A 27,189-nucleotide genomic window follows, 5' to 3' on the forward strand; every position below is an offset into this window, starting at 1 on the left:
GATCTTATAAGATGCTTTATAATACTGGCATTTATCTGAAACGTATCACTGAGAGTGAGTAGGCCTTCTCCATAAATATACGCACGCAGCCAGTGGCGGATTTGCAGTCTTAGCCGCCCTAGGCCCCAGGCCCTGTAGCCGCTTTCCCACCCATCATATTGACAACATTTTGAGTTATTTCTTGTTATCATCAGCGAATTTTTTGTCACAATTTGCCGCCCCTAAATATCTTGTCACCCTACGCCCGCGCCTACTGGGCCTTAGGGCAAATCCGCTACTGCACGCAGCCTGAATATTGAATGAATGAATGAATTAATGAAAATCTTTATTTCAGGCAACTAGTGGCCCATACATAAACACCTTAAAACTACTAGCATACATATTATAAAAATATATTTTAAAACTAAACACTACAAAACAAATTATGCCCAATATAGTCACTACCCAATACCCAATAGAGTCCATACCCAATACCCAATAGACCCAACCCAATACCCAATACCCAATAGAGTCTGTGCGGAAAGAGAAGAGTCATGGAATGTATGGGGCCCAATACATTTCACGACTCTTCTCTTTCCGAACTGACTCTACACAATTTTCCCCCCTATAAAAAAAGTTGTGATAAAGTTTTGATTGTCTATAATAAAATACACGATTTAAGCCTCATCGCCTCTTTAAAGTCTTTAAAATTCTGTGTAAGAAAAAAAAACAATACGATGATGTTACAGGGTGATCATTCCTGCCTTATAACAACTAAGCGCCACTTGCACTATCCTACTAACCCGGTGTTAACCGCCCATATAACCATTCCAGTCGCAGAATCACAAAGTGGTAACTAAATGTCAGATGTGTCGTAACAGAGTCCACACAATGTGTCTAGAATTGTTTCGAAACAAAGTGTCGTCGCCGTGTCTACACTTTTCCGTAACAAGGTGTCGACACATTTGTGTGCACTTTGCGTGCGGTTTGCGACTAAATCTGACAGCAAATTTGTGACAGCAAATGTCAATATAAAATACCTCTTGAAAACCAAGGTTTGTCAAACTACTATTAGTGTCTCGTGTGCTCGTAATTCTAGTAAGTCATCATGGGCAATGCAAATGATAATAATCGACCGAAACCATATAAACACCCAACACCCGTCAACCTTTTACAGAAAAGTTTTTAAAGAAATTCAATAAGCTACTTAGGTCAGGCAACGAATGCTCCAAAAGTTGTAGAGGGAAATGCTCGGAACACAATTTTTGACTCCGTAACTCGGTTTGACAAGTTAGGAGGTGAACATATCAAAAGTCCCCGGCCGTAGCCCTTGAGCGGGGGGGGGGGGGGGGGGGGGGAGAGAGGGGGCTTTGATGGTCCCATTTTCCCGTTTTTTCGATTATATCTCGGAAACTATGCATCTCAGCGACATGGCCACTTATACAAAATGAAAGTTAATTTAATTTGTTACAAGTTTATTCAGTCAATTTTTTCGATATGTTGAATAGTTTTTGAGATATCCGCTCTTGAAAGTTTATTTAGGGCTCTCAATTTTATCTTGATATATCTATATCAGTGAAGGTGCTAGGCCGTGTTTGGTATCGTTTTCGTATAAATCTGGGGTGCTGAATCCATTTAAGATATCACATTGACACCATTCCACAAAATAAAAATAAATCTTTTTAGGGTTCCGTACCTCAAAAGGAAAAAACGGAACCCTTATAGGATCACTCGTGCGTCTGTATGTATGTCCGTCTGAATACACAAAATAGTTCTTTACCTATAGATGACAGGAAAACCTATTAGAAATGTGCAGTCAAGCGCGAGTCGGACTTAATGTACGGAACCCTTAATACGCGAGTCCGACTCGCACTTGGCCGGTTTTTTTGAAACTCTTCTTGACGCTTAACCGCTGAACCGATTTCGTTGAAATTTGGTATAGAAATAGTTTGCGTCCCGGAACAGGACATAGGATAGATCTTATAACCTAAATCATCTTTTGAAGGTGTGAAAAGTGGCGTGGAAATTTGTACGGGAAATCAATAACCGCTGAACCGATTTATATGAAATTTGGGATGGTCTACATCTTTGATTTAGTTAAAAATGATGAAAAAACATGACTTCAAACCTAAACTTAAACAGTATTAACTTCAAGAAGTCAATTCTGAATTCCCCCCTACACCTCATTTCACACCTTTAAAGGATGATTTTTGAGATAACTTATTATATCCTGTCTCGGGACTCAAAATATATGTGTACCAAATTTAAATTAAAACTGTTCAGCAGTTTAAGCGTGAAGAGGAGTTTAAAAGAAAGTATTTTAATAAGTTTATATGTTTTTACTTCGGAATGGTGTCAATGTGATACCTTAACTAAATTTGGTACTGCGAATTTATACGAAAACGATACCAAACATGGCCTCGTAGCTTTACTGTTGTAGAAGTCAAAATAAAATTGAGAGCCCTAAATTCGTATTACTTGGCCAAACTTGTGTAGAAGGAAAAGGTAAAATAAAAGTCTTCGGCAGGAATATAAGACACAAATATATTTTTTTTTTGCGTTACTATTTCATTCATCAAATATAAACATACCTTGATTATACTATTCTAGTGAGATCCTCATAGATAAACAAAAACATTTACTTAAAAAATTACAAGGTCGAAATGTCACGGAACTTGTGAGAGTAATATAAAAACGAGGCACTACTACAGCTCTTCTCGATGTTATAGATGAGATCCTGGCTGCACAGGACGTTGGGCATGGTACAATCTTGGTATTGTTGGATTTCTCCAGGGCGTTCGACTGTATAAATGTTCCACTTTTGCTTTCAAAATTACGATACTATGGTTTTGACGAGAAAACCATACGGTGGTTCCATAGTTATTTTAATGGCCGAAAGCAAATAGTCAAATTGACAAAAAATGATGGTTCTTGCTTGGTGTCTGATCCTATTCTTGTGGAGAGGGGAGTGCCTCAAGGATCAATATTGGGGCCTCTTTTATTCATTTTGTACAGCAGCGATATCATCAACTGCATAAAATTTTGTAAATACCATCTTTACGCAGATGATCTGCAGGTTTTTCTATCGTTTCATCCTGGAGAGTTCGCTACCGCTGTTGTAAAGCTAAATGAGGATCTGAAACGACTCTCAGAGTGGTCTTCTGCGAATTGCCTGGTCCTTAATCCTATTAAGTCTAAATATATGGTGCTTGGATCATTAAATCAGACTAATGCCATCATTGCAAAACAACCAAACATTAGGATTGATGACGTCAAAGTGGATCGCGTCGACGCAGCAAAAAATCTTGGACTCTTGCTGGATACAAATCTGCGTTTCGAAAAACATGTGGTGGACATTGTTCGAAATTGCTTTTATCGTTTAAAAGTCCTATATAATTTTCAAAATTTTCTTACTATAGCCCTGCGAGTGAGACTATGTGAAGCTCTTGTTTTATCAAAACTTAATTATTGTCTTGCAGCTTACGGTTTTTGCCTTCACGCACGGTCATGGCGTCTCATTCAAAGGGTTCAGAATGCTTGTGCCAGATTTTGTTTTAAAATACCCCCTCGTACTCATGTCACGCCTTTCTTGAACAATGCAGGTATGTTAAAAATGGCTGCTCGCCAAGAGCTTATGTTCGCTTGCCTGCTGTTCGACACAATCCAAACCAAGCAGCCGTCTTATCTCTACAAGAAACTCCTATGGTTTTCAAAAAGTAGTTTTCATCACCAAATGAGAGCCTCACGAGCGATAGTTTTACAGGTTCCTCAGCACCGGTCTGCCGCTTTTAAAGGGAGTTTTCGGTACCGCGCAACCAAATGTTGGAATATCATACCACCACCAATTCGTCAATTAAAGAGTAAAGCAACTTTCAAAATAAGATATCGACTTCAACTTCTTAACCAACAAAAGCATATGCCTTAAACTCACTCTTGCTCCCTTCTTTTTCTTGTTCTTCTTAAACCACTTTTTACTTTGCCAACCGCACTATTCGGGTAGTACCTAATAATTACGACATTTTTAATACTGTAACGTTACTAAATGTCCAAAAATACACACACACACACACACACACACACACACATACACTCACACAATAATGTACACGTCACACACAAATTGCACAGTAGTTTTTTCTTATATTACTCGTACCAACTATTTTTAAATAAGCGTTGCATATTTGTATGTAAGGTACTGGCAGAATACCAGCGATGTGGCTTGCCGCATCACAATGCTGAGCCAGCGCCTTTTCTGTGCCACGACACATGGCTTCATAATTTTTTAATGTAATAGTTAATAGTTTTTAGTAATTAAGTTGCTTTGCATGTTCTTATCTTGTACTTTTTCAATGCCGTGTATGTTGTGGGTATGAATAAAGAAATAAAAAAAAAAATAAAAAAATAAAAAAAAAAAAAAAAAATGTGAAAAATATAAACTTTTATGACAAAAAAAATCTGGACACAATTTAAGAATCACCCAATTGCGTCGAGGAATCATCTGTATTTTTGCTTGTTTCATTACCTCCTCGCTTCTTTTTTGTCCTTTGTTTTCTGTAGCAGTTTGTTAGATCTGAAAATAAAGATAACTTGCGTCGTCACGGATGTCGATTTATAGGTTTTAGGGAGTGCAGAATTCGAAAACGATGATCATTTTATAATCCAAGATGGCGGCTACGTATTTTGTCATAAAAGTGGAATCCAAAATAGTCATCATTTTCGAAATCTGCGCCCCCTAAAACCTATAAAACGACATCCATGACGACTTTTATGACATAGTGCATGGCCGCCATCTTGGAATCCAAAATAGTCATCATTTTCGAAATCTGCGCCCCCTAAAACCTATAAAACGATATCCATGACGACTTTTATGACATAGTGCATTGCCGCCATTTTTAAATTGAAAATGTTATCATTTTCGAAATCTGCGCCCCCCAAAACCTATAAAACGACACCCATGACGACTTTTATGACATAGTGCATGGCCGCCATTTTGGATTCCAAAATAGTCATCATTTTCGAAAGCGGGGCCCCCTAAAACCTATAAAACGACATACATGACGACTTTTATGACATAGTGCATGGCCGCCATCTTGGAATCCAAAATGGTCATCATTTTCGAAATCTGCGCCCCCTAAAACCTATAAAACGACACCCATGACGACTTTTATGACATAGTGCATGGCCGCCATTTTGGAATCCAAAATGGTTATCATTTTCTAAATCTGCGCCCCCCAAAACCTATAAAACGACACCCATGACGACTTTTATGACATAGTGCATGGCCGCCATTTTGGATTTCAAAATGGTCATTATTTTCTAAATCGGGGCCCCCTAAAACCTATAAAACGACATCCATGACGACTTTTATGACATAGTGCATGGCCGCCATCTTGGAATCCAAAATGGTTATCATTTTCGAAATCTGCGCCCCCTAAAACCTATAAAACGACACCCATGACGACTTTTATGGCATAGTGCATGGCCGCCATTTTGGATTCCAAAATGGTCATCATTTTCAAAATTGGGGCCCCCTAAAACGTATAAAACGACATCCATGACGACTTTTATGACACAGTGCATGGCCGCCATTTCGGATTCCAAAATGGTCATTATTTTCGAAATCGGCACTCCCTAAAACCTATATATCGACACCCATCTCGACTTTTATGACAAAGTGTTTTGCTACCATCTGCATGCAAGACATTTCTATTATTTTTACGTACAAAAATGGCCCCCTGTCAACTTTCAATCGAGATTTAATCGATAATTTATTCGATTAATATTCAGATTAATTCAATTTCAATCTATGTTAGGTCGACTAAACTAATCGCGATTAAAATTTGAGAATTAACTTTTTTTATTCCATTAATTAGTCGAATAAACAGTTAATCGATTAATGCCCATCTCTGACCACGGCATTTTTACACTTTGAGAATATCTGAAAACAAATCAACACAAGGAGCCATTTTGCAAATCCAGTAACATACCAGTAACTTTGTTATTACTTTTGACAGCGCGTGTCATGTGTCAACACAGAGTCGACACAAAGTCGAAACATTGCAACTACTTTGTGACTGCAATATTTCTCAGCCTTAAACCATATTTATACATCATAATTAACAAGTTTCGTAGTATGTAAAGCGTTATTTCTGTTATTTAAGTATAGTATACGCATCGAAGTACTAAAAATGCTTCAAATAATATAGTTATGAACACAGGCACTGAGAAGTAAACAATTTCATTTCCGGCTAAACTAAAACAATGTGGTGGCGCGTTGATTATATTACACTTAGTTTATCAAATCACTCGAGCAGTTTAATTCCCCATAATAATTTGAGTCATATTGTAATATAAATGCAAACAATATATAATTACGTCTTGTAATCCGTTTTAGAGATGGCGTATTAATGTCACTTATTTTTATTTAAGTATTTTTCCATCTGACAGTTTCCATTTGACAGGAACAAAATGAACGAATGAACGAATGATTTTGGCATAAAGTAGTCGCAAACCCGAAACAATGTGTGCACACGGCGACCACACTTTATGTCACTTTGTGTCATGTGTCGACCCTTCCCCATTTCTGGTAACTGTGTCGACACGGCGACGACTCTGCGACTGGAATTGTGACCGAAACAGACGGTGTCGACACAAGATGTGTCAACACCGCGTCGTAACGGCGACTGGAAATGGTTGTATGGGCGGTTAAACCTGGAGTTGTCATGGATACCAGTACAATTTTACACTGGGCTAACGGATGAACCGGTTAACCCCGTCAGTGGGATGATGGATCGTGCAAGTGGCGCTTAATAGTGTACCATGTAAAGGATTAAATCCATATCGATTGTTAAGTTCAGTTCAGGCTAGAATGCTATCGACGTTAAACTAGGCTAAATAATGCATGAAAGCCTAGGCTCCGTCGATTCTAGTTAGCAATGTGACCTACTCATCGCTTGGGTAAATAAAAACTTGTTATATCGGAAATGGGCAAGCGCAAGTCGGATTCACGCTTCGAGGGTTCCGCAGCTAAATGTCAATTTTCCTTCAATGGCTGGTTGAGTTTTCAAAAAACAAGTTGGGCCTGGCCAGCCCCATAAGAGCTCATAAGAGGAAAAACCGATCATCCCCGATCTTTTAGTGCGAGCGTGGCAATTGGGCGGTGTCCATTAGGTAGGCTTACATGATGTGCAAGTTGCGGAAAGTTTCCAAACAAGTTTCGAAAAGGTTTAGGAAATTTCAGAACAATTTTAGGAAACGAGGTAAATTTTCATCATGCAAATGAAACACTTCGCCTTTTTAATTAGAAACTAGCTGCCACCTGTTGCTGCCATTGAGATATTATATTATAGAGAAGTACCAAACAATGAAATTGTCGCAAACACAACCTGGACCACGCGAACAAACAAAACGTCGTAAGCGCCGTAAAATTCATGGCGCTTACGCGTTTAGGTCGCGAGACTCACGCTCCGCTTGTATGGTTTGTTGTCAAAACAACGTCAACTCATGGCACAAAATACTGGTTCTTTCTGTGTGCCGGTTGTGTGTGTTAACTTTAATAAAAGGGTTTCATTATTAGCACCCTCCTGCTACGGGACCCAAAAGCGGCTTATTTGAACACGATGCCCACTAATAGTCACATTTGCATACGTATTCAGGTTAACTGTCATCGGGTTAATGACCTGTCACATGTCTAAAAGGTCATTATTTACACTACTGTACAGTCGCCATCAGATATATAGGAGCGGCCGAGGTGCTCAAAAACATCTGAACACGCAGTCTACTTGACTTGATAAACAGGGGGGGATGGTCGGACAGATAGACAGACGCACGAGTGTGATCCTATAAGGTTTCCGTTTTGTTCTTTTGGGGTACGGGACCCTAAAAAAACTATTTCAATTTTATAACAAGTTTTTTGCTAAGTGAGCGTTTCTTTTATTTTTTGTCATTTTTATTTATTGTGACCTTTTTGCCACTTTTGTGTTATTTCTATTCAGAATCACGAGCTCTTTCGATCCTAATGGGGTAAAAAAATGTCCCAGAGTTTTTTCCTATTGTGTTACCATTTCCCCATACACTTTGTATGGCGGTAACAAAAAGGAAAATTTGAAAAATGTATGAAAATTTTTGGACACTTTTTTTCTCCTATAAGGATGAAAAGGGCTCGCGATCCTGACTAGAAATAACACAAAAGTGGCAAAAAAGGTCACAATATAATAAATGGCAAAAAATAAAAGAAACGCTCAAGTAGGTACTTACCTACTTTCGAATGGTAAATTTACTGAACCCTTAAATGTATATAAAAAGAATGTCATGTATATATTTATACGGGGTTAGTTGTGATAACCGCTTAAGGGCTACAAGGTCCCTTATGATTGTGAAATTATACCTACGCGACGATGTGTTGATTGCTTAATTATTTGCATTCTCTTGATTAAAGTGAAACTGGAAATTAGTAACATAATTTAAAAGCCCACAGCAAATCAGCGCTATTTTCTTTAGTGAATGAAAACCTACCTAGAACTAAAATTATCTACCTATATGGACCATTATCTATGAAATGGACCTTATTGTCGATGGCGCTTACGCCGCACAGCGTCGCGCGGCATTGTATTTATTAGACGTGCGCGCCGGTCGAAAAAAATCGGGCGGCGGCGCGCCACGAAAAAATCCACGGCGGCGGCGTAACGCCGGCGGCGTGGGATTTTTCAACTTTTCAATATTAAGACGTATAATGAAAAGTTACGCTTAACCCTTAAGGGGCTACCCCACGCCAATGACCTTCGATCTGTATCCCTTAGTTTTCTAATGTTTTTTGTAGCTTATTATATTAACTATTTACTTCAAAGTTCATTGTCTTCGAGATATTTGGCATCAAAGTTGAACAATTTTAGGCTAATAACCTGGTTTTCTGGCCATAACTCTTGTGTTAATTACTTTGAAATTAAAACCCTGGACACGTTTTTCGAGACGTCAAAGACGAACCCAAATATCTAGATTTCGTACATGTAAGATCCTTCAATGCAAACTAGATAGGTACCAAAAAAGTGTTCTTTTAGACAATGTTTAAAAAATTCATAAAAAATAAGTACTTATTCATTTATTTCAAAATCCGGTGGACAAAACCGGAGATAAAAGATTGAAAAACCAATAACCGTTTGTCTTATAATTCTATCTGTAGTGCAAAAAAAGGAAGTACGATTCAAAACTTGTCAAAAATAGATGAAAACCTCGGGTAGCCCCTCGACAAGGGAAAAAAAATCTCAAAAAAACTGTGTTACTATCATTTTTTTGATGTTATTATATTATTATGTGGTTGTTTATTGTAGAAAAATCATGAAAACAATCTATTTATAATAGTTTCGAAAAAAACATACGTATGTTAAATATGTTGGATGTTGCCAGGTTCGGCGTAAATAAAAAGGTACGCCGCATAATGAAAAGACGTCTAGTATTTTGGACGTTGCCGAGTATACATACAGTACTTTATGTGCATAAGGTTTTTTTTGTTAAATTCATGTTTTTTTTTAATAAATATAGAATAATTGCATTTTTTAATTACAAATACACTTAGTGATAATGTCAACGTATGTTATGAATTAAAGTCAAACCTATTATTTTTATATTTTTCCAAAAACTTTATAGCTCGTAGGTGGTAAAATTTTACCAGTCATTGACATCATTTATCAAACTTAGCGGGGTATCGTAGGAGGACTAGGAGGCAGCAACATCTGGGCAATGGTTTTTACAATAATGCATGCAATTTAATCAATATTTTTGTAAGAAATTTCTCAAATGAAATCGGGTCTGTCTCTTGATGTCTTGATGCACAGGAAAAAAATCCGTAATAATATTTTTTTATCTATTTGGTTCATTAGTTCATTACGTTGTAAGTAAACCGACAAGTAATGACTTTTTAAAACGTTTTGAAACACCTAACATCCCTCTGTTTAATTTATTAATTTTACTCTTCGCATACTTGGCAATGTCCAACATACTGGACTTAGCAAAAGTGCCGTGTAAATTGACAACGGTTAAAACACTGGACATTATACTTTGTAAATGTGTTTTACCCATACATACAACACATTTTTATGTAAATCATACTGCCACATAAGAAATAGTTAGTATTGTGTTGGTGCGACATAAAATAGTAGAATTTAAATTATACAATAACCAAAAAAAAATCCGTACTAAATTATTGCCATGTAAGTATTTTACATCAAAAATGTGAGAGTTATGTAGGAAGTGCTGCCCGCAATAATTTTCAACTATTTCTTATCGGTCTATAACCTATTACATATTTTAACGCTGCATAATACTGTCTTATAAAAAAATATTCGGCGCGAATTTTAAACTACCGGCGGCGGCGCGCTGACTCTCTATGGCGGCGGCGCGCCGCGGCGGCGCGCACGTCTAGTATTTATATCGGAGCATCGTTAATAATGGCGTAAGCGCCATCGTCAATAAGGTCCCTTTTCGTAGATCACATATATCCTCTTTTTGCATTGAGGGTAAAATCTTCAGTTGATTCAGACACATGAATCAAAAAGTAAAAGTAAACATGTTTCAAATTTTATGAAATGACTCATTATGAAGCCATTTAAAACCTGCACTTGTAGGTACTAAAGACGCATAATCGATTAGCATCTAATCTACATATGACTCATTGCCAGGGAACACCGATCGTATGACTATTCCTGATTCATCATGTAAACAGAATACTAAGACAACAACAGATAATACGTAATAGACTAGTTTGAGTTGTTACTAATAATCGTATTGAAGCCATCGATAAGCCGAACAGATGGGCGCAAGGGTCGTATAACTCGTATATAAATTGAAAACTCAATTTATTACTAAATTAAAAACTTTATTAATAAAAACAAAGAAAGAAATAAACAAACATAATAAAACTTATAAACCTACAGATAAAAAATGTGGCCTAGATCGCTGTCAATGGGCAAGGTGCCCAGAATTAAGGCTGGCCGTATTTCTCCGTATTTATTATTTCTAATATTCCGTTATAAATATATGTAGCTAGGAACTAAAGCAACATCATACTTAAGTTTTTCCGACATTAGATGTAGACAATTGTAGCTGCATTGCACTGCACCCAATTTTATGTAAACATTATTTTGCTTTTATAAGAAATATGAAGAATACATGGCGGTAAACTAATTATAATGAATATAAAACGCATAACAACGTATAATAACAATAGTGTGATAACGCGGTAAGTAGCATCAGGGAGGTAGAAAGGACTTTGCAGAAGTTTCACTTAAGCATGAAGATTTTATCGGACACTTTATGCCGTGTAAAGGACATTACTTAACACAAATTATTTGCTTTAACATTTTATCCATAAAGTGCCTGATCCTGAACCTCATGCTTACGTACTTCTGCCACAGAATAAATAATAGTACTAGGTACAGAAGACTCACTCTCTAACAAAACGCGTCTGTTACGATCAGGACAGATATGGCCGCTAGGTGGCGACAGCGCCACGTGCGGCTTATGGCTAGCCACCAAAATTGGTGTGGAACGGATGTACTTTTAGCTACCTGTTGCAAAGCGGCGAAATCGCGGAGTGAGCCACGCCTGCTTCTGCGAAGTAGTCTAGCAGCTAGCTCTTATCATAAAAAGAACGAGTTGTAATTGATAATTTGCACTGCGTGGGCTATCAAAATCGCTGCAGACTTTTCTTGGTCTAACTACACGCTCACAAACGTCAATTCACTCTATTTCTAGTCACATGTTTAGTGTAGAGCTATTGTTATCGAGTGTCAATAAGCAGTATTGATTTATCGCTAATCGGATCAAACTCTTGTTACAAGTTACAATATCAACATGTCGGCACGCGGTCGGTTTGTTTACATACCGTTCTTGACCTTTGCTAATGCCGATTCGTAAACAAATGTTAGTTACGAGTATGCCTACCTTGCTATCCGTCCGGGTTTCCCCGGATTTGTCCTAGTTTGGAAGCCTTCTGGGGGGTTTACAAAAAGAGGGAAAACCCGAACACTTTTTATGTGAGGAAACACCTTATTGAATTTAATTATTTACCGGCATTATTGTGTACAAAGTAGGTAAAAACCGTATAAATACACGTTCGGGGGAAAAATGCGATTTAAGCCAAATGTCCGGGTTTTTTTTAAGGTTCGGCGAATTTAGAGATGGCAGCCCTAGACTCATGCCTGATTCCGCAATTCCACAACTAACCTGCATTTGGGATAAGCGGAACTATGACTCAAATTATTCAAAGTATACGGTAAAATACGTATGCGCGAAGTGGGTGGAGAACTAATGTGTATAGCGCTGATGACAAAAATTAAAAATGGAATATTACATCATAGTCGCGTCTAAAAAACTAGACTTCTAATAAGCTAGCTCAGCTACCTCTAAATTACGGTCTGCGGGCCGAATCAGCAGACTCCGGATTACCGAGAAACTTTGCCAAATTCCACACAATGCGGCCCGAGAATGTTTGCGGAGGCCTGGCTTCGGCTCGGGTCAAAAAGTTTGAAGACCCTGAGCTAGCCGAATAATAGGGTTACTGCTATAGTTATTGTCCCCTCCATATAAATTGGCCACTCTTAACAATAAGACTTCTATTGTCATGTCTCTTTCTGCCTTACTATGGGGTGCCAATTACTATGGAGGGACCAATAACTGTAGCAGTCACTCTATATATTCTATACTTTAGTAGGGTAAACTAATACTCAATAAACGGTTCTCTAAAATAAGTCAGTCCCTTATTTTGTAGAATTATTGCCTTATCACCGAACCCTTAGGTAAATCTTTATAAGTCACAAAGGTGTTAGAAATTATGCAAAATTTAACCCTATCACTTTGAAACAAAGTTCAAAATCATGTGGGAAATATATTCCCACTACCTTATAAAGGCTTAAAATAAGGTTAAAGAGGTCAATAATTGGCGAAAACCGACGACATTAATACAGCCTATAAACAATTGCTAAAACTGTCAGTAACACTAACTTCTTTCGTTCCAGGGCCTAACGAACGACGTGTGGTGGTACTACATGATCTCCTCAGCCTTCTACTGGTCGCTCACCATATCGCAGTTCCACGACGTGAAGCGGAAGGACTTCTGGCAGATGTTCGTCCATCACCTGGCCACCATCATGCTGTTGTCCTTCAGCTGGATCTGCAATCTGCACAGGATAGGAACGCTAGTTCTGTTGGTGCATGATTGTGCCGATATATTTGTTGAGGTAAGTGTTTAGACTTCTGGCAGATGTTCGTCCATCACCTGGCCACCATCATGCTATTGTCTTTCAGCTGGATCTGCAATCTGCACAGGATAGGGACGTTAGTTCTGTTGGTGCACGATTGTGCTGATATATTCGTTGAGGTAAGTGTTTAGACTTCTGGCAGATGTTCGTCCATCACCTGGCCACCATCATGCTGTTGTCTTTCAGTTGGATCTGCAATCTGCACAGGATAGGGACGCTAGTTGTTGGTGCATGATTGTGCCGATATATTTGTTGAGGTAAGTTATTGGTTGTGTTGAGGCTAACTGAGCTTACTGTGGGAATTAAGTCAAGTTGTGTAATATTTATTTATTAAAAAAAGTTATACTTTACCAGCGCGGAAACAGTGATAAAATGTACTTTTACCTACTGGCGATTTTCAAAAAGCCTTCTCGAGATGGTAAGATGAAAAAATGATGATAACAAGAATCACAAGAAATGAAGATAAATATGACGTTCTCTATAAATTAGTTCGGTAATTTAGTTATTTTAAATATTTTGATTGTATGTATGTATGAAATACCCAGCCCTCATTTGGCTAGCATGTAACCTTTCGTATAATAAGACGACACAGGCACTTGCACAGGATCTGTACGTTTAAAGTCTGCTGATCATAAGATGTCTACTTTATTTTTACCGCATCGTTTTCAGGCGGTGAAGGCCACAAAGTACGCGAACTATCAGAGGACGTGCGACACGCTGTTCCTGGGGCTCATCGTCACCTGGATCACCACGCGGATCTTCATCTACCCCTACTACATCATCTGGAGGTGAGTACCCCACTTACTGTAACACCAGAAAGATTACAACGTAATTTTCATGTAGATAAATCTGGTTACCTTACAAAACCTTACACAGTTTGAATTCGCAACGGAATAGGGGGTATTACTGCAATGTTCTGCCGCCAGAGTGCAGCACTATAGAGTAACTAAACCATAGAGTAACTTATACATACTGTGCCTTAAACTGTTTCTTGACAAGTTTTCGCAGACAATAAAATATGACATTGATGCATCTAGGCGGTTTGTTAACAAGAGCCTATCGGGAAACGCGAAAATCTAAATTTAGTTATCTGCCTCTTTATCGCTCGAATATGCAAGAGTGATAGAGAGGTTAGATAACGAAATATCGATTTTCTTGTTTCGCGGTAGACCCCTAGATTGTTATAGATTGTGGTAGTGGCGCACCCTACGCAGAGTTTCGCGTAATATTCCCTATTCACCATGTAAATGAAGGTCCTTAATTCTGATGATAAATTCCATTTATTTAACCCGTTACCACGCTTAGGGATATATATTTCCCACATACGGCACTTCAAACATGTGTTCTATGTTCGATCAGTAAGACTGACATTCAATTGTCATTTTTTAACTGTCACGCTGGTAAAGGGTTACAAAATGAGGTAAAACATACGCGCTGTTGAGCTGTTCCCATGGGCACGCATGCTTTAACATTAATAAAATATAGTTGACTGCACATTTCTCAAAACGAAACTAATACAAATCGAGGCAATTGTAACAAACCCATACACAATAAGGTTGCATGCGTTGTTTTATCGTAGTTCCCGTCCGAGTTCCCATGGCCACCTCCTGTGCCCATTATCAGATCAGCTCGATGGTACCATAATATTGCATTGTCACTCAACTTACATATATCGCTGGTCCAATATTACAGGGTTCTACGTTTCACTTTTATCGAACTGAAATTAAAAGAAAATTTGTCATAGTGACATTAAGTCGAATTTCAACTATCTTGAAAATGTCACACTCAATCGAATAACGTGAAGTAGATCTAATATGCAAGATTTGACACGAACATAAATACTTACTAGTACCAGGCATGGCTCACTCCGCGATTTCGTCGCGTCGCAACAAGTAGCTACAAGTACATCCGTCCCACACCAATTTTGGTGGCTAGCCATAAGCCGTGCGTGGCGCTTGCGCCACCTAGCGGTCATATCTGTCCTAATCGTAACAGACGCGTTTTGTTAGAGAGTGAATCTCCTGTACCTATTATTTATTCTGTGCTAGTACATAAAAGCTGATAAATAATAATGTCTGATTTCAGCACGCTTATTCGAGCACCGATGCTCCTACCCATGTTCCCGGCCTACTACATCTTCAACTCGCTGCTCTGCCTGCTGCTGGTGCTGCACGTGGTGTGGACGTGGCTTATACTGCAGATCGCCTACAAGGCCATATACGCTGGAAAGGTAGGCTCAGTGTTGCCAATTCGGTTTTTGAAAAAAAAATGCTAGACTAATGTCTAGAATATGCCAATTTTTTTGAAAAATGCCAAAAAAAATGCCAAAATGTCACTTGAAAATAGACATATAATATGGTGTCTAAAAATATCCAGTTAAATACACCGTACTTTGTCAGTAGAGAAAGGCGCGAAATTAACAAAAAAATATGTCAGATGCTAAATGGAAAATTTTGGTGCCAAAGCGAGTGAAAATATGCCAGATCATCACATGTAATGCTCATAATAATTATGAGCATTACATGTAACGCGGATGCTGTTAAGCAATAATGTGTCAACCCACATTAATTTTTCAATAAGATGTCAACTCAAAAAATTGACGCTTAAAGTTGACATTTTAAGAGCGCTCTTACAAGAAAAGTCGAAATAATGCAAAATTGATGATACTAGTCGACGAAATTCAGGACTTTGCGCTCATTATTAGAAACAATGAGTACTTGTTCCAGTAAAAGCGTCCTCTTATCTTTATAAATATCGTTGTAAATATTAGAAAAAGGACTTATTAAATTAGTAATGATTTTTTTTCTGATGGTCGTTTCCGAAAAACCCCGTGAAGCACTGAATGGCGAGCTCTTATTTGGAAATGTTGAGAATTTTACTCTGCTAAACCTGGCTATTTTGTATTACTAATACCCTGTACTTTAGGCATATCAAACTATATTTTTCCTACATACCTTTGAGAAAGAGAAAATCAAAGTAAAACGAACTCGATTTTCTCTCCGAAACAAGTGTCAATTCCTACGAAAATCTACTTAATATCGAAGTCATTTTCATACTCAAGCAATCTGCAACGTTTGCTTATACTGTTGGTATACATTAGTGTTTATGAAATTCTACTATAATTTTTTGGCAATTTTTTGAAAACTACTCTATATTACCGATGACGCGCGCTGCGCCAGCTCAGTGCCGCGGCAGAGCTTGTAGAGGCAGGACGTGTGTCGGTCGGCTCCGCACATTTTCAACGGCGACGACGAGGTTTTTTATCATTGTGTGCGGCGGGCGCCGTGTAAAACGCTATACTGTGTGCGTGTAAACCGCAACGAGAGACTTTGATCCTAGCACCGTTTTTATAGTATTATAATTTATAATGGTACAGTTTAATAAACTACCGGACAGGATTAAAAATATTTGAAACGACCTGACATTCTATATGTATTTATTTGACTCAAGATAGTACTCAGGGTCTGATGATGGAGCCGGAAGGTGGTCACCAGTACCAATCAACAATGCAACTAAACCACTTCGTGTTTAGGCTCGTTTTATTCGTCTCAACAAGATCTTTGACTTAAGATAGTACTCAGGGTCTGATGATGGAGCCGGAAGGTGGTCACCGGTACCAATCAACCATGCAACTAAACCACTTCGTGTTTGGGCTCGTTTGATTCGTCTCAACAAGATCTTTGGCACAAGATAATACTCAGGGTCTGATGATGGAGCCGGCAGGTGGTCACCGGTACCGCGACGACGAGGTTTTTTATCATTGTGTGCGGCGGGCGCCGTGTAAAACGCTATACTGTGTGCGTGTAAACCGCAACGAGAGACTTTGATCCTAGCACCGTTTTTATAGTATTATAATTTATAATGGTACAGTTTAATAAACTACCGGACAGGATTAAAAATATTTGAAACGACCTGACATTCTATATGTATTTATTTGACTCAAGATAGTACTCAGGGTCTGATGATGGAGCCGGAAGGTGGTCACCAGTACCAATCAACAATGCAACTAAACCACTTCGTGTTTAGGCTCGTTTTATTCGTCTCAACAAGATCTTTGACTTAAGATAGTACTCAGGGTCTGATGATGGAGCCGGAAGGTGGTCACCGGTACCAATCAACCATGCAACTAAACCACTTCGTGTTTGGGCTCGTTTGATTCGTCTCAACAAGATCTTTGGCACAAGATAATACTCAGGGTCTGATGATGGAGCCGGCAGGTGGTCACCGGTACCAATCAACCATGCAACTAAACCACTTCGTGTTTAGGCTCGTTTGATTCGTCTCAACAAGATCTTTGACACAAGATAGTACTCAGGGTCTGATGATGGAGCCGGCAGGTGGTCACCGGTACCAATCAACCATGCCACTAAACCACTTCGTGTTTAGGCTCGTTTTATTCGTTTCTATAAGATCTTTGACACAAGATAGTACTCAGGGTCTGATGTTGGAGCCGGAAGGTGGTCACCGGTATCAATCAACCATGCAACTAAACCACTTCGTGTTTAGGCTCGTTTGATTCGTCTCAACAAGACCTTGGACACAAGATAGTACTCAGGATCTGATGATGGAGCTGGAAGGTGGCCACGGGTACCAGTCTACCATGTAACTGAACCACTTCGTGTTTGGGCTCGTTTGATTTGTCGCTACAGGATCTTTGACACAAGGTAGTACTGAGGGTCTGATGATGGATCCGGAAGGTGGTGACCGGTACCAATCAACCATGCAACTAAACCACTTCGTGTTTGGCTTCGTTCGATTCGTCGCAACAAGATCTTTGACACAAGTTAGTACTCAGGGTCTGATGATGGAGCTGGACTGTGGCCACGGGTACCAGTCTACCATGTAACTGAACCACTTCGTGTTTGGGCTCATTTGATTTGTCGCAACAAGATCTTTGACACAAGGTAGTACTGAGGGTCTGATGATGGATCCGGAAGGTGGTCACCGGTACCAATCAACCATGCAACTAAACCACTTCGTGTTTGGCTTCGTTCGATTCGTCGCAATAAGATCTTTGACACAAGTTAGTACTCAGGGTCTGATGATGGAGCTGGACTGTGGCCACGGGTACCAATCAACCATGCAACTAAACCATTTCGTGTTTAGGCTCGTTTTATTCGTTTCAACAAGATCTTTGACACAAGATACTACTCAGGGTCTGATGATGGAGCTGATGATGATAGACAGGTACCCGTCGCCACCTTCGCGCTCCATCATCAGACCCTGAGTACTACCTTGTTTTAGTTGCATGGTTGATTGGTACCGGTGACCACCTTCCGGCTCCAACATCAGACCCTGAGTACTATCTTGTGTCAAAGATCTTGTTGAAACGAATAAAACGAGCCTAAACACGAAATGGTTTAGTTGCATGGTTGATTGGTACCGGTGACCACCTTCCAGCTCCATCATCAGACTCTGAGTATCACCTAGGGGGGGGGGCAAAAATCGTCAAAAATAGATGACGTAATTTATGAACAGCCCCTATGTACATTTGCACTGCATTTAGTATTTTCGTACTTACCAAATAACAGTTTTAGAACTTTAAAAGTTAAGTACAGTTAGTGTTGTTATGGTTGATTTCAATATGCTTCGCGAAGGATCAAGAATGTTTAATCCATCATTGTAGTGCGAGTGTGGTAGAAGGGATCGGCGTACTGAGCTCGCACGGCCTGCCGCAGCGCGTAAAATACCTAAACTCGCTCAACGCCGAAATGTAATAGCGCTCTTAAATGCAAAATGGATGTGGGATGACTCATTTTTGCTAAACACAATCCTATATAGTGCTGTCCACACGCAGAATTCGTGTTACATTACACGATGAATTACATTTACGTTACAGCCGTATGGGCCTGGCATTGACGTATGTATCTCAGGACTGGCCTTACGGGCACTAAAAATGGTACTAGTTCAGCGGTGTCACTCACGAATTCGAGCCAATCGTGCAGTCTAACGCAACTAGTTGCGACCAATAGCGCACGTGTTGCGAACTCATCAACCAATCGCGTTGTAGCGGTGGCACACCGCTGTACTGGCCCCTGTCATGCCTCATTATTATTGCCTTACGGACAGTCCTTAGATATCTACGTCAATGGGGCCCGGCTTAAGCGCCACTACACCATAATTTGCTTGTAAAAAGTGTCAGTTCTCTAGGGGATCACACCTGCCGCCGCCACATTTAACGTTGATCAGTTTTTAACTACGCGTGGTTCAAGTTGCCTTTAGTGTTTTATGTGCCGTTGATTTAGCCACATAAATCTTGAATGCATTTTATTAATAACACGAATGATTTCCAGATGGACGGTGACATCCGCAGCAGTTCAGATGAGCTGAGCGACAGCTCCAACCGCTCCAACGGCACGGCGCGACCACACAAGTAATACATTCACCATTCACATTCATCATTCATTCATTGACATTCAGACCTTTATAAATTGCTTAATATCAATATCCATAACACTTGAGTCGATATTTAGTTAAGAGCCCATCAGCGTGCACACTAGCGCCACTGCTAAATAATCGTGATGCGTCCGAAGTTAAAACGGCCGTTTTTGTTTTGAGTTCATAGATCGACGAATCCAGCAACATAAAAACTAGTTTATTGTATTCAAAAGGTACTTCAATACAAAATACAGTACGAAGCGGCCCCCTTTTTTAAATATCTTTCGTTAAATTTAAATAATCACGATTATTTAGCAGTGGCGCTAGTGTGCACGTTGATGGGCTTTTAATCACTAGAACTGGTGCATTTTTGCCCCATCAAGCCGGGGTATGATCACGGTAGACGATTGTCGAAGATGCCAATTTTTAATTATACTCTGGCACAGCCACTTTGTCAATAGAAAAAGAAACCAATTTAGAAAGGGTAGGCGCGAAGGGTTGATGTCCTATGGAAAATTTGAATTTTGCGCCTTTTTTACTGACAAGTTGGGTGTGTTTGAGTATATGTCATTACATCTCTTTCATAAGTCAATATGCCCAGCCCAGCTTTCATTTGGGTATAAAAATTATTAGCTTCATTTCATATTTTTAGAGGTCTTGGAAATTATTACTATACAAGATAGTTATTAAAATTAGTACAGAAATTATTTCAACCATATTTTTATTAGAGTTAAGCTACGAAAAGTCTGCAGCGATTTTGATAGCCCTCGCAGTGCCAGTGTTATTTATACGTCATAATTTCATAGAAGTTGCACTTGCACTGCGTGGGCTATCAAATCCGCTGCAGACTTTTCTTGGTCTGACTCTATTTTACCTGCAAGTATACAGCAAAGTTACACAATCTATACTTATCTTTTCAGAGACTAATAACCCGAGGATCACGCTGCAAACCAGGAAACACTGGACTGAATATTATGAACAGATTCATTTTACTCCTATTAATTCTATAAAGTGCTAGCCATTCTGCTCATTTCATTGTAAATTGAAAACCGGAAAACTATTCAAAAAACTTTTGAATGGACACTTCCACCGGCTCCAATTTCACCACGGTGACAGGTGCGACAATTGTAAACCATCACTGTTGCTGACGTCACAGGCATCCATGGGCTACGGTTACCGCTTACCATCGGGCGGGCCGTATTCCTGTTTGCCACCATCATTGTTTTCGACTTAAAATACGTGAGTGACCCGTTTTTAATATATTTAATATCATTGTTTTATTAAAAAAAACTTTATTATATCGGAAAAAAACAGATATTTCTCTTGCTAAGTTTATGACAATTGTCACAAGAAACACTACAATTGTCACGAAACATATAACTCATTACCTGTCAAGAATTACCTACAATTCTTCTAAATCTTGACAATTGTCAGAAACTTCGCAAAAGAAATATCTGTTTTTTTCCGATATAATAAAGTTTTTTTAAATAATACAATGATGGTGGCAAACAGGAATACGGCCCGCCCGATGGTAAGTGGTAACCGTAGCCCATGGATGCCTGTGACGTCAGCAACAGTGATTTTACAATTGTCGCACCTGTCAGCGTGGTGAAATTGGGGCCAGGTATTAAGTAACATTTCATTAAACAGGCCTGTGCGTTGATAAATACCAGGGATGTTGCGGATGCAGATTTTTTGACATTCGCGGATGCGGATGCGGATATTTAAAGGCTCACATCCGCGGATGCGGATGTCAAGATTAGGTCCTTAGGAAACGTCAAATATCAAATTGTTAGTATTTTTTTATAAAGAAAACGAAACGTGTAGTATTTGAGCAAGAATATAGGTGCGTTATATTTAATAAACAGTAACTTGGCCGACTTTTCTGGATCTAGACGATTTCGTTATAGGTAATGACAAAATTACCTAGCACTTACGCCGCCGCTAAGACGTTCCTGTACCAACTTGTTCGACATCCGCATCCGCATAAGCTGCGCATCGATTTTATGCGGATGCAGATGCGGATGTTGAAAATAATGCGGAAGTTACGCGGTTGCGGATGCGGATGTTCGCAACATCCCTGATAAATATGTCCAGTGACGTGGAATAAAAGCCGTAACAGACTACCGCACCGGACCGCGACCTTGGAGCGGTTCTAGGAATAGCGCGTCTAAACGGTGCGATTCTACACTACGGCCGTACTCGTGCGTCAGTGTTGCCAAGTGTCCCATAATCCGTGTTTTTAACAAATTTTTGCCATGGAATCCTTTAAGTTTTAATTTATGTAAGTTAATACTTCTTTGATTTTTTAGAGGTAGGTAAAAGGCTTAAAAAAAAATCAAAATCAAAAATATTTATTTGCATAAATAAGGGTACGATGGGTGGTATACAAAGTTTTCAGTCTCATTCCTTATTTTACCATAATATGGCGTACAAATATTCAATACGTTACCCATAGAGCTATATTCTGGCTATATTTACATACATAAGATAATATAATCCACTTCTTAGCATGAAAATATTTGAAAATCTCCGTCTTTAAAGCATTGCTCCTGAATTTTTGTTATCAACTGGCTTCATTGGCGTCCAGTTACATTGACATATTCCACTGTCATAATTTGAAAATGACAGCTGTCAAACGGTGGGACGCAGCTTCCAACGAGCGAAATTGGTGCGATGCGTACTAGTATTATTATTACTTGTCAGTTGGTGCGACGTGCATGCCCACCGCACCACCAGACATGGTAATAATAATAATTATGTGCGGTGGACCAGCTGACACACTATTGATACGTGCGCTGCACCGCACCAAGGTCGTGGTGCGGTGCGGTAGTCTGTTACGGCTTTAAATGTTGTCAAAGGCAGTGATTCAAACTTCCATAGTTCCACTAGACTGTCATTTAAGCTAAAACAATTCTTTTAATATTTTAATAAATGCTGCTGGTAAAGGTATTAAAAATAGTATGAAAAGATTGAAAAGTCGATTCGATTAATCCTTATTATTCGGTTAAACCTGTTATTTACAACAGAAAAATCGAATAATTAGAAGATTTGAAACATCGATTAGTTCGCTTTCAATTCTCATTACTAATTAGTAGTATACCTATTAAAAGAGTAAGCAATATTCCACCATAAATGCTTCCTTTATTACAACATTTTTGCCTCGGCTTTAACTATTTTATTGCTAAATATAATATTTTGCGACACGCATCTACTTATATTGCCGAGATGAATAACAATAATTTGTAATATACTACAACTAAAAGTATGTATAGAAAATTATGTACACTAATAGAACATTGTCACAATGACAAGTATAATAGTTATTTTGTATCATTCTACGTTCTTTATATAGAGAACGTTTTCTCGTGTCTTTCCAGATGAATGAGATAAGTTATTATAGAACCATTATGATGAAATTTAAAAGAAATAACTGAAATTATCAATACTATTCGTAAAATATTTACAACACCACGGTTCTTCATGTACCAGTTTTGGATGCTTTTAAACCACTCCGTAGAGACTTCCACGATTTTCTTAAACATGTACCGATTTAGTCTAAAAATGGTTTTCGAAATGCATTTTTAGGACACGTAGTGTATACTTGAGAGTATAGTTTTGTACAGTTATGGAACTGCATTTTTGAAAGCGACTTTTCACAATTGGCAGTGTCTATTTAACCCTTTACCAGGCTGACAGTTCAAAAATGACAATCGAATGTCAGTCTTACTGATCGAAAATAGAACACATGTTTGAAGAGCCCTATGTGGGAAATATATATCCCACAGCCTGGTAAAGGGTTAATAAATGTTAAGTCGTGCGACATGTTATATTATATAGGTATCCTCCTGTTTAGCTGTACGTGTATTTATATTCTTTTTTTTATGTTGTCTTTAAGTAGTAGCGTATTTAAAAATGCAATTTCGTCTACTAAATATACCAAATGTAAGAGCTAACTATATTTAACGCGGCTGGGACCATTTAGTCGGTTTTAGTTGTTCTACTTAATGTGACGTTTTCAACCAAAAGGTGCCACATTGTCGGTTGTCGATAAGGTTGATTTCAAGTTGAAGCTATATGGGAAATAGCGCCTTAATGACAACCGACAATAAGGACCCTTTTGGTTGAAAATGGCACATATGCAGGGTCCACAATAGAAGGAATATAACGAACAGCAGATTGTTTTCAAAATATGCATTAGGGGCTATTCATAAATTACGTCATTTCAAATTAGGGGGGGGGGGGGGTCTGGACATCGGATGACGGTAGCATGTCGTAGGAGGAAACGGGGTCATTCGAAGCATGATTTTTGGATTATTTTAGGGGGGGGGGGGTCAAAAAACGATGACGTAATTTATGGACAGCCCCATAGTCACATGACTTTTCCGCATACGTGAACTTCCACAATGTGCACGCTTTTTAACCCTTTGAACGCTCTACATCATAAGCAAAAACGTCACTCACACGCCAAGGTCATGGGCGCAAGTGAGGGCGAGAGTGTGAAGGTTTGACAGCGTACGCCATAACACTTATATGTTCATGGCGCTATGGGCACGACTAGTTGCGACGCGGTGTCCTTGGCGTTCGAAAGGTTAAACAATGAACCTAGCTTGTTGATGTATTGTTATTATTTTTGGTTGTATGTAAATTCAATGTTGACGTGTAAAAGTGCCCGTGTGGCCTATTTGCTGAATAAATGTTGAAGTTGAAGCTACTTAAACAGTTAACTGTCCAAACCAATTCATCTGAAAAGCTCTATACATATAATATCGTTGCAATACTTCTATTGTGGTTCTGTCAGATTTGCTCCTAATCTAGTGTTATAATTTCTAAATAATACGTAAATTTGTATAAAGAATAGGCAACTTGTACGTGGTATCATAAGGTTTCTCCATTATGTAGATTTTTTAATTCTGTTCGGTATATAGAACATTTTTTATTAGCATAGTTCCTTAATATGTTTAAAGGGCAGTGCCGAAATATGCTCTAGCAGTTATTAACCCTTTAAACGCGACGCCTATCGTGTGCGGCGTATCATCGTGAAACTTGTCGGAATGATATTAGGCTGAAGCCACGTCTTTTGCAGTCAAACAACTGACACGACGACGACGACGACAACTGACGACTAGCAACTGTTGATACTTTTATATTGAACACCTTTATGTAACCTACACAGTTTCAAAGACATATGTAACTTCGTATAAGATGAATAAAGTCTAAGGCAAAAACGTGCCTCGGAAATCAAGAAAAAGTCATTCTCGGATAGATGGCGCACACACCTTTGGCCTATGCTCGGCTAGATGGCGTGACGACGCCGTTTCATATTTAACAATTTTAACACATAGATATCAGTGAATGAACATGGGTCAAAATGATATAAAAATAATAAAATCATTTATCCATATATATACATTTATTTGATAATTTTATACGTTTTCATATTGAGTTTTAGTCGTGTGTCGATAGATGGCAGTAAATTTACTGTGACTACAAAATTTACTATGACATGACCCCTCTATACTATCTATTCTCTTTGACAGTTTATAATAAATAAATTACTTACTTACAAAGGGTTAATACATGAGTATTTGTTTAAAGTAAAGATAAACAATGATACCACGATAAAGTCGCCTTAATAAAACAACACAGTATTGTAAGTGTGCAAAATGAGATTAATTTATTATATTTTAATACTATCTCTACTATTGATATTACATTTTGATAACCACTCGATTATAACGTGAAAATTTATATCTACTTATATATTTACCTATACATAGGAAGTTAAAAAAACGACCAGAGCGTCGAATAAACAGAAATATCGAACTTACTATAACCAAAGAGTCATTAATTGTAGAAGAGGGGTAAAGTCTAAGAACAATCGGCGCCAAGGCGCCATATTTCTTGTGGTAACTGAATTGTCGAATGTCAACTTTTGACGAGAGTTTGCATAATTGTATAGAGCCTTACAGCGACATCTAGTTTATCGCATTTACTGCCAACGTTTTCGTAGCCCTACGCTCGTAGCCGATCCCAGTGTTTTCCCGCTTTATAGAGGAAAGCGACTACGAACAGAGAACCCGCCGAGTTCCCGGCACTCAATGCGTTAAATGTCATCACATTTACTTTTACAATTAATGATTTTTTGTTATAACAGTGACATCTAAAATAATATCACTACGTATACTTATTTTACATCCTGTGTTAAATTTTTTGATGGATCTTGCTTTGAACTATTTACGTTCGAAATATATGGATTCATACATATTAGTATTAGATGTACCTACTTATATATGTACAGCCAAATTTGTGGGCTAAAATTGAATACATTTTCTACTATTGTTTTAGGTAATTTATAGATATGGTATCAAAATTGTATGTAACGATATTTTCGTGTATTTTTATATATTTTGGCAATGATCCCGAACAAAAACATATTGTTTATTTCGATTGAATTTGCATTGCAAAACTTGTTAGAGTCAGTGCGGAAAGAGAAGAGTCGTGGAATGTATGGGGCCCAATACATTCCACGACTCTTCTCTTTCCGCATAGACTCTAATTAGAGCATTTTAGTTTACATAAGTAACATTGTCTATTTATTTTCACATATGTGTTAATTTGAAATAGATGTTTACAACATAATTATTTTTCTTGTGTGTAACTGTATATAAAATAATTAGGTAATTATGGAAAATATGTAGATATGTTTGGGAGCTAGTTGTTAGTTTCTTATTATTTACCACTTACAATAAATTAAAGTACGGTCACAAAAGATGTCGCATATCGGCACTACTTTGCAAAAAAAAAAACTCTTACCTAGTTCTGTCAATTAAAAAAAATGTGGTGTCTATGTATGGGATGCATAACTGGATACAGACAGAGTTATAGCCTTTCATCTTTGAGTAGCAGTGTGTGATACGAGATTTTATCAAAGTAGTGTCGATATGTATAGTTCGTTTTTTTAGCATTAGAAAGAACTTGAAAGAAGGTAAGCGATCTTGAAAAACGCTTTTAAAAAATCAGTAACTATTACTTATGAAAGCAGAAGAATATAAATGATCGTATTAGATTCATAATTGTTACATATTTGCCGTAACTTATTTTTAAAATGTGTTTGCAATTAAAAGACACATCAAGATTGTTTACCTTATTTCTAATGCTAAAAAAACGAACTATAAATAGTATAGAGCCGAGTTAAATGTTAAACTTTTCAGCGCTAAAGGCGACCGCGCTGTCAGTGACTTACTTGATATTGAACTACTTTTTCATTGAAAGTATTCGGTTAGGACCGAAAAGCACTCTAAATTTCATCAAGATAAAAGTTCATTTTTGGCATTTTCAGAATTACCCGAATACACTCATGCTAGTTCATAAAAAAAACATACACCAGTTTTGACATGATACTTTATGTTCGAGGTTTAACCTTTTCGGCGCCGTGTCAAACACAAAAGCTGTCACTCAGACGCCACGTCACCGAAGTGTCAAAACTGAAATTGAACTTTATGCATATATGCACGTAGGTCTATGTTGCTCTGTGACCGATTAATCCGTCTTTGGCGTTCGACCTGCGGTGCAAATA

General features: G+C 38.3%; 1 protein-coding gene across 1 annotated transcript in view; it reads left to right on the forward strand.

Annotated features, from left to right (window-relative positions):
• Positions 1-20,679, forward strand: part of LOC134799895 (ceramide synthase 6-like) — a 33,923-nt gene extending 13,244 nt beyond the window's left edge. The window contains exons 4-8 of the mRNA XM_063772330.1: positions 12,990-13,211; positions 13,902-14,020; positions 15,318-15,462; positions 19,526-19,605; positions 20,531-20,679. Of these exons, the coding sequence (XP_063628400.1) occupies positions 12,990-13,211; positions 13,902-14,020; positions 15,318-15,462; positions 19,526-19,605; positions 20,531-20,537 (573 nt within the window). The 3' untranslated portion in view covers positions 20,538-20,679. The remainder of the gene's footprint in view (positions 1-12,989; positions 13,212-13,901; positions 14,021-15,317; positions 15,463-19,525; positions 19,606-20,530) is intronic.
• The last annotated feature ends 6,510 nt before the right edge of the window (positions 20,680-27,189 follow it).

Source organism: Cydia splendana, chromosome 19 (genome assembly GCF_910591565.1).
Source record: "Cydia splendana chromosome 19, ilCydSple1.2, whole genome shotgun sequence".
NCBI lineage: Eukaryota > Metazoa > Arthropoda > Insecta > Lepidoptera > Tortricidae > Cydia > Cydia splendana.